The following is a 12,932-nucleotide window of genomic DNA, read 5'->3' on the forward strand; positions in this document are numbered from 1 at the left end:
CCAGCAGGATATAGAATAAAGGCCGAAATAGAGACGACAGGGTGGAGTGGCGGAGACTCGGGAGTGAGTGCGGGGCGGACAGCGGGGCGGCGCAAGATGGCAGACACGGAGAGTACTTGCACCTCAGTGGACGACCGCACCGAGGACCTGGTGTCACCCACGAGGGACGCGCTGGTGGATGGGATCGTAGGCCTCCTCAAACCCTGCCTAGATCAGCTGGATGACCGTGTGCGTGCCACCAGGTGAGGACTAACGCTGGAGGAGGAAGGAGTCAAGGAGACGACATACACACTCACTGGTTCATTACGCCCTTGTTTAACCCTTCAGTACCGTGACACTTTCATATAAATTTTTGTTACTATTTGGTGATTTTATACAGCTTCAGAAACTCATTGTGGGGATTGAAATAGTGAAGACTCCGGCCATTAATCTGACTTCCATAGACCTTTCCTAATGTCAATGAAGTTGTCTAATCACACCCAAAACTAATGATAAAAATGCATCCCAGTACCGAAGGGGTTAATGCTGAACTGACTTTAACGCAAGGAAATAGATGACAATGGGAATGAATATTAGTGTCATCATTGTAGCTGGCACCACCACCAGCACACCTTGTACAAAATCTCAGCTTCACCTAATCTTACGGTATGGTAATATTTAGATAACATTAGGTGAATATCTATCAGAGGGCAAGGTTTAGTTTGGTTTGGTTTGTTTAACTGAGGTTTAGATCAAAGTTTATTAATTTCCTACACTGATGCCTCTGTGGAGTGTGATGACTTGCCGGAAAAATTGCAGTTTCAACCAATATATCCTATCTTATATTTCTTTTTCCCTATGTCTAACAAGCTTGGGAACCTCCTGAGAAACCTAACCTAACCTTTTTATTAATTTTCGATAGGGTAAAATAGGGTTAGAAATGCTTGTAGAATTGTGATCTAGACAGTGATAATGTGTATAGGTACGTGTGGTAACCTAACCTAACCGAACCTTATTATTAATTTCTGATAGGGTAAAAAAGGGTTAGAAATGCACGTAGAAGTGTGATGTAGACAGTGAAAATGTGTATAGGTACTTGTGGTAACCTAACCTAACCTAACCTTATTAATTTCCGATAGGGTGGGTTAGAAGTGTGACCTAGACTGTGAGAATGTGTATAGTTGTGTGTGGTGTATTGGTTGGAACTGCAATAATACTGGCTTACTTTACTCATGGTCAGAAGGCTATTTAATAGAGTGTACAGCTGCCTCTTCTCTCCATGCCTTGGTGGTCAGCAGGTGAGGCAGTTGTGTGACTCACAGTGCAGGGAATAACAAGAAAATTAATTCACTGATGTAAATTTCAGCTAATCAAACCAAATCAAACTAAACTGTGCCCTCATATATAAATTCCCTTGTTGTTATTTGAATATTATCTGGTGAGGTTAGGTTAGGCTTGGATTTTGTAGGGTGTGCCGTACATTTAGTAGAAGAGTCCATAATATAATGTTACACAATTTTTGGTTGGATTAAGTTAGGTCAGGTTAGATTTAGATTCAGTTCATTAATTTTACTGTTGATCTCTTCATTGTGTAGATCACATTTGAAAAGACAATTTTTCTGTGAGGTTAGGAAGGTGTGATGAGAGTAGGACAACACACTCACCTGCCTGCGCTAACCAGTGCCACCCTTGTACTAACACTTGCCTCCTTGCAGCCTTGACTACTGCCTAACAATGAAAGACACTGCTATTATGAGCAAGGGTATATATATATATATATATATATATATATATATATATATATATATATATATATATATATATATATATATATATATATGGTGCAAGGTAATAAATAAGTATATATGAAGCAGTAATGTAACAAAGCTTTCTGAAGAGGCTAAGTCAGATTCTGTGACTTAGTGTGAGTCTCTGAGTGAAATCATTGTACATCTTTATGAGTAATGGATGTAAGAGAAGCTATAATTTTGGCCCGGTCTCCTATCAGTAATAAATAAGTTACTCCTCAGTGGAGTTAGAGAAAATGGTAATTAATAAGTTATTGCTGCTCTTATTACAGTGTATAAAGATAGCTCTGCATAGCCTAAAAATGTCTTCTAGGTTGTTAAATGTGAAAAAGAAACACCCTGGCTGATAAGGCTGTCTGTCTAGCTGGCTTGTTGGCTGTCTATCTGGCTGGCTGGCTGGCTGGCTGGCTGACTGACTGACTGACTGACTGACTGACTGACTGACTGACTGACTTTTTTTTTTTTTTTTTTTATTTAAACATAATTTATACAGAAGAACATGTACCCAAAGGCGCACTGTCGTGTGCTACCTATTCTAAGGGTACTACAATCTATTTCTCTACAATATTTACAAGACTTAAAAATAGATAATATACAAGATGGAGCACTGTTCTTTTCACTTCACTAGCACTATTCACGCACTGCACTACACTGAGTGTCACGTCACAAAGAGTGTCAGAGGAGTTGGCAGTGTCTGTCTCCACTTATGTGCCATCAGTTTGACACTGTGTGTGTTCATCTCCTGGACGTGAGGCACCGCGGCCGTGAACAAGTTCCACATCCTGGAGACGCGTCCTGCGAAGGTGCGTTGATGCTGACACCGTGGGATCGCGGCACCTCTACGGCGTCACCACCATTGAGCACCGTTCTCGTGCTCCGTGCGGTGACTCTCAGAGGATGACGCAGCCCTGCCAGATGTGGCACTCTTTGCACCTGTGCCTTATGGAACACTACGATCGCCGCCACATCTCTGCGGTGTTCCAGTGAATCAAGAGGACGCTCAGGCTCTGGGTGAGGTGGTATTGCAGCATCTACTAGCCGTATGGCGCGGCGTTGGATGCTGTCCAGTCTCCTTCTGTGTGTGGCGGCACAGGACATCCAGGAGAGAGCTGCGTACTCAAGGTGGGGCCGCACCTGTGCCTTGTACAGCAGCAGTCTCCCTTCCTGTCGAGGAAACTGGCGATCCTTCTGAGAGCGGAGATCCTGTGAGAGGCTTTCTTGGCAATGGATTTGACATGGCTGTCAAACCTCAGCCCTCGATCCACCTCCACTCCAAGTATCTTGACGTCATCTTGGAGTGGGAGAGCAGCAGCGCCAAAAGACAACTTTCCTGCCATTGCTGCCATGGCGGCTGGGGACCGAGAGACAACCATTGCCTGTGTCTTCTCCGGCGCGAATGTCACTTGCCAGCGAGCACCCCACTCCTCTATCACTCGTAGCTGCTGATTGATGGCCTCAGCAGCCCGCCCACTGTCCTGGCGAGGACTGACTGACTGACTGACTGACTGACTGACTGACTGACTGACTGACTGACTGACTGACTGACTGACTGACCGACCGACCGGCTGTCTGGGTGGCCAGCCAACATTGGACAGCTCCTGTATTATTCCTGAGTGTCTTTCACTGTCTCATTACTCAGCCTTGGTAGTGCCACCTGTGTTCAGCCATATACTTGTATCATGTCTAGGACCAAAAGAACTCTTAAGACAGCCTCTTCTCTGAGTGTCAGCCTGCAGTGAGCTAGTGAATACAAACTTAACCTGCGGCCTGTGGTTCTGGTGTGGTGGTGTGATGGTGTTGGAGAGAGGTGGATGTGTTTGCTCTGCTGCTTTGCTCCCTTTAAGTCTAATATAAGCCTTTTATCAACCATCCTCTGGTGATCTGGCTTTCTTTACTGAGTCTTGGTCATCCTCTGTTAGAGATTTCGGTGAAACTTTTGGTGTTGTGTTTGACATATCAAAAGCTTTTGATAGAGTCTGGAACAAAACTTTTATTTCAGAACTGGCCTCCTACGGTTTCTATCCTCCTCTCTGCAACTTTATCTCAAATTTCCTTTCCGACCATTCTGTTGCTGCTGTGGTAGGCAGCCACTGTTCTTCTCCTAAATCTATTTAATTAATAGTGTCACCCACTCTCTTTCTATTATTCATTAATGATCTTCTTAACCAAACTTCTTTATCTGGCCATTTTTTTTCTAAAGGACATATATAATACCAACTGGTTTTAAGAATAGTGGAAGTTAAATTTTTTTTTCCTCATTTGTGGCACCCACTGGATGGACGATGCCCTTAACATTTCCCTATACTGCCTATGTCACGGGCCGGCCCTGGTTGCAAGTATGAGGGTGAATATGTACATAGCAATAGTATTGTGTTCTTGGTGGTGGTAAGAGTTACTGTGATAAGAGGAAGTGTTTTGTATTGAAACTGGAAATCCTCAAAGCTTGGTGGTGTGTGGTGTGTGGATAGACTTGTGTAGTGAGGTTGTGGGAGGAGGGAGAGATGCACCTAGGCAACGGATAGCATAAAGAACAGTGGTAGTAGAGAGCAAGAATAGGATGAACTGTCTTACCTTCACTGTGTTTGTGTGTGTGTGTGTGCAGGGTGAGCCAGAGTGAGCTCCACCAGCAGCTGGAGGGCCTGGCTGCTGAGCTGGCCAAGATACACGAGCAGAGCAAGTGTCCCCTGCAACTGGACTCCTACATCAAGAAGCTGCAGAATGCCAAGCGCAGGGTGGTGGTGGTCAACAACATCCTGCAGAACACCCAGGTCAGCCAGACACACAGACAGAGAGGCAGACACACACACACACACCACACACACACACACACACACACACACACACACACACACACACACACACACACACACACACACACACGGTGTGTGGTGTGTGCCTGGTCTCAGGCCTATCCGAAGATCGGAAATAATGAGCTCTGAGCTCGTTCCGTAGGGTAACGTCTGGCTGTTTCGTCAGAGACTGCAGCAGATCAAACAGTGAACACACACACACACACACACACACACACACACACACACACACACACACACACACACTATATAATTTGCTAAGGAATATTGGAGTAGCATTTCACTATATGGACAAGGAAATGATGAAGAAATTGATAAGTACTAAAATAAGACCTAGATTGGAATATGCAGGAGTTGTGTGGACTCCCCATAAAAGAAACACATAAGAAAATTAGAGACTACAAAAATGGCTACAAGAATGGTTCCAGAATTTAAAGGGATGGCATATGAGGAGAGACTAAAGGCAATGGATCTACCAACCTTGGAGCAGAGAAGAGAGAGGATCTGATACAAGTTTATAAATTGATTAACGGAATGGATGAAGTGGATAATGAGAAACTGATCCTGAGAGAAGAATATGACTTTAGAAGCACAAGATCGCATAGTAAGAAACTAAGGAAGGGACGATGTCTGAGAGATGTTAAAAATTTAGTTTCCGCAAAGATGTGTTGAGACTTGGAACAGTTTGAGTGAGGAAGTGGTATCAGCAAAGAGTGTACATAGTTTTAAAGAAAAATTGGATAAGTGTAGATATGGAGACGGGACCACACGAGCATAAAGCCCAGGCCCTGTAAAACTACAACTAGGTAAATACAACTACAACTACACACACACACACACACACACACACACACACACACACACACACACACACACACACACACACACAATCTATATGAAAGTGATTAAAGTAACCAAGCTTGAAATAAAAGAGTTAATGAAGAAACTGGATGAAGAGAAGGCAATGGGACCAGATGAAGCCTCAGGCAGAATACTGAAAGAATGTAGGGAAGAACTAGCAAGTCCTATATACATCATAAAATGCTCAATAGAAAATGGAACAGTACCAGTAGAATGGAAAAGAGCTGAGGTGGTTCCCATATATAAGAGCGGAAGGAAGGAAGAACCTTTAAATTACAGACCGGTATCACTAACTAGTGTAATATGCAAGATGTGTGAAAGAATAATAAAGAAACAATGGATTGAGTTCCTTGAAGACAACAAATTAATATCAAATAACCAATTTGGTTTTAGAAAAAGACGGTCTTGTGTAACTGATTTATTGAGTTTCTATTCTAGAATAGTTGATAGAGTACAAGAGAGAGAGGGATGGGTTGACTGTATTTATTTGGATTTAAAAAAGGCGTTTGACAAAATGCCACATGCAAGATTAATATGGAAGTTAGAGGAGAAGGGTGGCTTAAAAGGAAGCACATTGAGATGGATAGAAAATTATTTGAGGGGGAGAGAAATAAAGACGGTAGTTAAAGATATTAAGTCCAAATGGAGAGCAGTAGAAAGCGGAGTGCCACAGGGGTCAGTATTAGCACCAATACTTTTCTATAAGATGTGAGATGGAGTAGAACTGGAGAAAGTTAAAAAGGAAAAGGACTTAGGAGTGACGATGGAAGAAAACAATCAACCAGTAAGCCATATTGATAGAATTTTTAGAGAAACATATAATTTGCTAAGGAATATTGGAGTAGCATTTCACTACATGGACAAAGAAATGATGAAGAAATTGATAAGTACTATAATAAGACCCAGATTGGAATATGCAGGAGTACTGTGGACCCCTCATAAAAAGAAACCCATAAGGAAATTGGAGAGGCTACAAAAAATGGCTACAAGAATGGTCCCAGAATTTGAAGGGATGACATATGAGGAGAGACTAAAAGCTATGGATCTACCAAACCCTGGAACAAAGAAGGGAGAGAGGAGACCTGATACAAGTGTATAAATTGATCAACGGAATGGACCAAGTGGATAACGAGAAACTGATCCTGAGAGAAGAATATGACATTCGAAGCACAAGATCGCATAGTAAAAAGCTGAGAAAAGGAAGATGTCTGAGAGATATTAAAAAATATAGTTTCCCGCAGAGATGTATTGAGACGTGGAACAATTTAAATGAAGAAGTAGTGTGCAACGAGTGTGCATACTTTTAAAGTAAGATTGGATAAGTGTAGATATGGAGACGTGGCCACACCAGCATAAAGCTCAGGCCCTGTAAAACTACAACTAGGTAAATACAACTAGGTAAACACACAGTGAAGTTAAAAAAAAAAAAAAAAAAAAAGATAAGAGGAGACATGGAGACAGGACACTATGAGCCTGCTTGAACCTTATACATTTGTAATACCATGATTATGTATGTATGTATGGATATATATACAGGGACAATCTAATGCTATACACAAATAATTTTCATACTAATAGCAACTAACATAATCAGCATTACACAATACAACAGAGAGAGAGAGAGAGAGAGAGAGAGAGAGAGAGAGAGAGAGAGAGAGAGAGAGAGAGAGAGAGAGAGCCAGTCGTACAAAACATTTAAATGAAAATTAATTGTTTCTGTAATTTCAATATTAGTTCATTAATCTTGATGTATTTTTCTATCTCAGGTGAACCAAATTTATTCTCGTGGGTTGAATATTACCGTCAGTGTTACCAGGTCTTGTCTATCTTCTCCATATGGTTCACTATTGCTCATATCTTCAGTTTTCTAATAATGAGAGAGAGAGAGAGAGAGAGAGAGAGAGAGAGAGAGAGAGAGAGAGAGAGAGAGAGAGAGATGTCTGGTGTGGTTGTCACCTTGAGACTACAGGTGGTGGTGGTGGTGTAAGTGAAGGCTCCTTTACTGTAGGCTTCCCTTGATGTAGAAAAAAAATTGAGTGTATGGAATTTGGTGTGTGAACTTGTGTACGATTTCACACACACACACACACACACACACACTTTTAAAGTAAGATTGGATAAATGTAGATATGGAGACGGGGCCACACGAGCATAAAGCCCAGGCCCTGTAAAACTACAACTAGGTACAGCTAGGTAAATATACACATTCGATTCCCCGGCCGGGTGGAGATATTTGGGTGTGTCTCGTTTCACGTGTAGCCCCTGTTCACCTAGCAGTGAGTAGGTACGGGATGTAAATCGAGTTGTGACCTTGTTGTCTCGGTGTGTGGTGTGTGCCTGGTCTCAGGCCTATCCAAATATCGGAAATAATGAGCTCTGAGCTCGCTCTGCAGGGTAACGTCTGGCTGTCTCGTCAGAGACTGCAGCAGATCAAACAGTGAAACACACAAACACACACACACACTTAAAAATATAGTTTCCCGCAAAGATGTGTTGAGACTTGGAACAGTGTGAGTGAGGAAGTGGTGTAAGCAATGAGTGTGCATAGTTTTAAAGAAAAATTGGATAAATGTAGATATGGAGACGGGGCCACACGAGCATAAAGCCCAGGCCCTGTAAAGCTACAATTAGGTAAACACACACACACACACACACACACACACACACACACACACACACACACACACACACACACACACACACACTTAAAAGCAATATAAATAAGGGAAGCTACAGATGGCAGCTTCTTAATGAAACAAGCCTAACAATTTCCACCCATCATCCCACACCATAAATGTCTAAATCTTCCTCAGCACCTCCCCACTCACTCACTCACCACCACCACCACCACCACCCATCAGCTGACCCAAGCCTTTCCATTTCCCCACCACTGTTTGAGTTGTAATTCCTTCCTCTCTTGTTTAGACTTCACTTTTATCAAGGTTGAAGGTGAGAACACTCCATTAACTCACCAATTCCTTCCTCTTGTGTTTAGACTTCACTTTTATCAAGGTTGAAGGTGAGAACACTGCATTAACTCTCATCTTTCTCTGCAGGACCGTCTGAACAAGTTACACGCACAAGTCAACAAGGAGAAAGTGCTCTCCTAGAGACTTTGCAAACGCCCATCCACGCTGAAGTTACCTATCTGAGAACATCACAACTCACCAATACTCAAGCCCACCATGGTGTGAGGAATCCCTGCGCTTGTTTATCTCTGGCGTGGTGGGTCCCTGCGCTGTGCTGTGCTGTGTGCTGTGCTGTGCTGGCCCTGTGTTGCTGGAGAGGTGCAGTGGTGTGGAGTTTGAGTGGTAGTCTCTCTCTCTCTTGTGTCAGTATTTCTGTTGTCTTCCGTCAAGGGTCTCCAGCTGTGGTGCTCTGTGTTAGTGTGGGCGTAGAGCAAGGCTGGGTTACTTGGCTTAATCAGGCAGAAAAGTTTGCATTTTTGATTTAGAAGAGGTGACTGAGTGAGTGAAAATGTGTAGCATCAATCTTGTGTAGTCCATTCAGTGTCCTGCTTGTATTAGAGCATAAAGGAAAGGCTGGCAAGTGAATTGAAGCTGAGTTAATTATCCTTATTGTTCTCTTATGGACTGGAAACACTGGCTGGAAGAGTTTAGGGAAGAATTCTGTGTGACAAACTCCTCACATTCCTCACGGCAACCTTTAGTTGGAGCATCAGTGGAGCCTGGCATTGTCTGAAGCAGTGGTTATGTATGTTAACACAGACACATTCTCTAGTCATTAGTGATAGAGTAGACAGTCTTGTTCTTATCTTGGTGAGGTTAGTTTTGGTTAAGTTTTTTGTGCTACATCTGTTGAACTTTGTGTGCTAATGTGGTATTATCCTTCACTTTTGTGTTTGTGTTGGTGTATGTGATGGCAGAAGTGATGGAAATGAGCTCACTTTTGCACCAAAGTAATGTGAAGCAGTAAGTGAATACTCTCAGTACATGAAGTGAGGTGTTGAGATTTGATGATTTTGTCTGCTTGGAGAGAAAAGAAAAAAAAATCTGTTTCATGGTTATCTTTAGAGTGATCATAACATTTTTGAGATAATTTACACACACACACACACACACTTTTTTTTAGTTTAGCAGTAAAATAAAAGTGTGTTTGATTTGGCTTCATGGTGACAATCTGAAGAAAATTTGTGTCGTAAGGTAATTTACTTGTGATTGGTCTTTCCACACACAAACACACACGAGCATAAAGCCCAGGCCCTGTAAAACTACAACTAGGTAAAACTAGGTAAATACACACACACACACACACACACACACACACACACACACACACACACACACACACACACACACACACAGTTCAGTTTGAGGAGTAGGAGTGAGTTGGTGATGAATGGTGCACCTTGGAAGAGTGACTTGGCTGCTGCAGTGTGACAGTGTGTAGTGGTTAGCAGTGGTGGCAGAACCTTCTCATTTCAAGACCTCATTCCAATAGTGTGTAGTTATTACCGGAGCATTGGTGTGTCATAACCCTTACTCTGGTGGTATTAATGCATCTCCCCCTTAAGCACTAACCACTGTAAGAGAATATAGTGGGGAGAAATTGGAAAAAAATACTAGATGCTTATAAAAAATGTCAGTAGTGGTGTGAGTTGCTGCATAGTGTAGGGAAAGGATTAACTCAGATTGCCACAGTCAGCTTATCATATTGTACTGTAAAAACTGTATGTATGGCACCTATTGTTCTAATCCATTGAAGAGGTAGAAGGAAGTCTCTCTCTCTCTCATAATCCCTTTTTTTTTCCTATCTTTCTCTCATGTTCTCTCTCCTCTTTCTTTTCCCAACCTGATTTCTCTCCCTGCACAAGGAAATAGGGAAGCTGCAAGAAGCCATAATTTCTACACATGGCAGTCTCTGTATAACAACTTCCACCTTTACCATTCCATGTTATCTTCCCAATGCAGTGTAACTTGTATCTCTCTACACCAGGCTGGCAATCCCACACAGGGTAGCCCAGACAAGGCACCACAAACTACACACCTCCTCTCTCTCTTAGCCCTAAATAGTATTGTATCTATACCCAGAGTAAACCTGTGAACTAGAGTTAGTAAAACTGTCATAAAGGTAAGAGAGAACAGTGATGAGAAGGACATTACAAGGCAAGACTTTCACTGGAGCTGGGTAATATTATACTTGTCCATAAAATGAGCAACATTATTGAGAAATGAGAAGAGGAGATATAATACAGTAAGGCGCAAAAATAAGGAGGTGGCCGCAAGGAAAGACTATTATTATTATTATTACTTGAGCTGCATAACATCAAAGCTGTCCCTAAAAAGAGAACAGCAAGCATGGACCACCACAACACTATAAAGACACCACACTTCTCCCACATCACTCCTGAAGACCTGGACCACATCTATGAACCCTCAGAGGACTCCTTTCTCCTCATCGACGCCCTGGAAAAAGACCTGGACCTGATCAGAGCCATATGCCCAGCGGTCTGCCTGGAGGTTGGCTCTGGGTCTGGCGTGGTGATCACAGCACTGGCCACAGCATTAGGGCCGCGCTGCTGCTACCTGGCCACGGATATTAACCTAAGGGCATGTCGCATCACTCAGGAGACTGGCCAGGCTAATGATGTGTCTGTGAATGCAATCAACACAGACTTGGTGGACGGAGTCAGGTCACCAGTGGACGTGCTCATCTTTAATCCACCGTATGTAGTGACCCCATCCGAGGAGGTGGGCAGAGGTGACTTGGAGCACACCTGGGCCGGGGGAGAGTTGGGTAGGGAGGTGATGGACCGCCTCTTCCCCAGGGTGAGTGAGCTGCTCTCCTCCAAGGGTGTGTTCTATCTGGTGGTGCTGAAGGAGAACCGGCCACAGGAAGTGGCTGAGCTGCTGGCACTCCAAGGCTTCTCCTGCACCACGCTCCTCTCTAGGACCACCGGGCCAGAAAAGCTCTCAGTTCTTAGGTTCACTCGGAATAGGTAGCTACTCTCTCTCTCTCTCCTTTCTTTGCTTGTTTTTTCCAGCCTAATTTCTCTCCCTGCTCAAGAAAATAAGTTGTCATTTCTACATATGGCAGTCCCTGTTTGACAATTTGCACCTTTATTAGTCTGTGTTATCTTCCCAGATTTGTGATTTCCCAGTGTAGTTTGACTTGTATCTCTTGCCAGCATCCTTTCCTCTACTCTGCATTTTGAATGTTGTCCCTTTTTTATTCATTTATTGTTTTTATTTTTATATACTTGGTCATAATGAGAAGGTTCCTGTCATTATAAATGTATATCTTTTGTCCCACAGCTTAACGTTGTATACATGCTGATGTTGTCTTGCTTAAGGCTGAACTGTATAAAAAGGATTTATCTGTGTCTGTCTGTCTGAATACCAGGCCAGCAGTCACACATAGGGTGGCTCAGACAAACCACCACACACTCATACACACATCAGTCATTCTCTTAATCCACTTTGCTCCTGGTGGGGAGGGGATAGTAATAGTAGTATACAAGTTTATCTACCTACATTATGTATCAGGCTGACAATGCAACACAGGATGGACACACACTCCATTGGCCTGTGGTGAAAGGGAGTGTTACATTGGCCATCTTACACTGATACACTGTTACACACTCCTGAAGGATAAATGAACTCAACCCTGGCAAGAATCAGTTGTGTATTGTGATAGGGTGATTGGTAACTGTGTAGAGAAGCTATTGCCTATTTTTGCCTCATATGGTATACTGATGCCTATTCTTTCCCTCTAAGGGTGTAAAATGTACTTTATGGAGAATATAATTTGTAAACAATAAACACGGAAGTAAATTGGTCCCAGAGTTGTGAATTCTCTGCCTATTTTTGTATTTCCTCCTTCCTGTGACTTATGTGAACACTTTCCAGAGGGAAGTTTTAAGACCCCTATCCTTTACTTCTTGACGTTTGAGGCCCTGCAGTTCAATGAACCTATGTTTTTCTTATATTTTATTGCTATTGGTCGATGACCCTTCTACATGAATTAAAGAAAAATATTTTGAAAGATGATAGCAAAACATTACATCACCAAGTTTTGTCCCATATTAAAGCTGCTCTCCCTCTAATCACAAGTACTTCCTTACAATGATACCACGTACACTGTGCGGAGAAAAAACCCACTTCTTGCGTTATATGGCCTTGTTGCATAACACACACACACACACACACACAATGTATACTAATATAGATGGGATACTGTCAAGTAGATTGGAATTGTAAGACTATATGATGGTGGAGAAGCCTGATATAGTGTGTTTGACAGACAAAATTACATGAAAAAACAAAGGTAAATTTGGATAATAAATATAATATATGGAGAAAGGATAGAGAGAGTAAAGGTGGAGGAGGAGTTATGATTATGACGAAGAAATAAATAAATGTGGATAAGGTTTGGTATGGGAAGAACAATGCAGAAGTGATAAGCATAAGGATAAAAAGTGATAGAAAAGAATTAATAATCATGGTGACCTATG

General features: G+C 42.5%; 2 protein-coding genes across 2 annotated transcripts; both read left to right on the forward strand.

Moving 5' to 3' along the window:
* Window positions 1-9,012, forward strand: LOC123514373 (SNARE-associated protein Snapin-like). The gene is made up of 3 exons (XM_045272255.1): window positions 1-242; window positions 4,390-4,555; window positions 8,515-9,012. The coding sequence occupies exons 1-3, from the start codon at window positions 97-99 to the stop codon at window positions 8,566-8,568; spliced, it is 366 nt and encodes a 121-aa protein (XP_045128190.1). The 5' UTR covers window positions 1-96; the 3' UTR covers window positions 8,569-9,012.
* Window positions 9,013-9,378: 366 nt separating this feature from the next.
* Window positions 9,379-12,256, forward strand: LOC123514367 (methyltransferase N6AMT1-like). The gene has a single exon (XM_045272240.1). The coding sequence runs from the start codon at window positions 10,777-10,779 to the stop codon at window positions 11,419-11,421; it is 645 nt and encodes a 214-aa protein (XP_045128175.1). The 5' UTR covers window positions 9,379-10,776; the 3' UTR covers window positions 11,422-12,256.
* The last annotated feature ends 676 nt before the right edge of the window (window positions 12,257-12,932 follow it).

The sequence above is a fragment of the Portunus trituberculatus genome, chromosome 5, assembly GCF_017591435.1.
Source record: "Portunus trituberculatus isolate SZX2019 chromosome 5, ASM1759143v1, whole genome shotgun sequence".
Lineage (NCBI taxonomy): Eukaryota > Metazoa > Arthropoda > Malacostraca > Decapoda > Portunidae > Portunus > Portunus trituberculatus.

Excerpts from the sequence above, each read along its gene's own strand:
- LOC123514373 (XM_045272255.1), top strand. The coding sequence starts at position 97 with ATGGCAGACACGGAGAGTACTTGCACCTCAGTGGACGACCGCACCGAG. Across the intron at positions 243-4,389 it reads GACCGTGTGCGTGCCACCAG|GGTGAGCCAGAGTGAGCTCC; the intron begins GTGAGGACTAAC and ends GTGTGTGTGCAG. Across the intron at positions 4,556-8,514 it reads ACATCCTGCAGAACACCCAG|GACCGTCTGAACAAGTTACA; the intron begins GTCAGCCAGACA and ends CTTTCTCTGCAG.
- LOC123514367 (XM_045272240.1), top strand. The coding sequence starts at position 10,777 with ATGGACCACCACAACACTATAAAGACACCACACTTCTCCCACATCACT.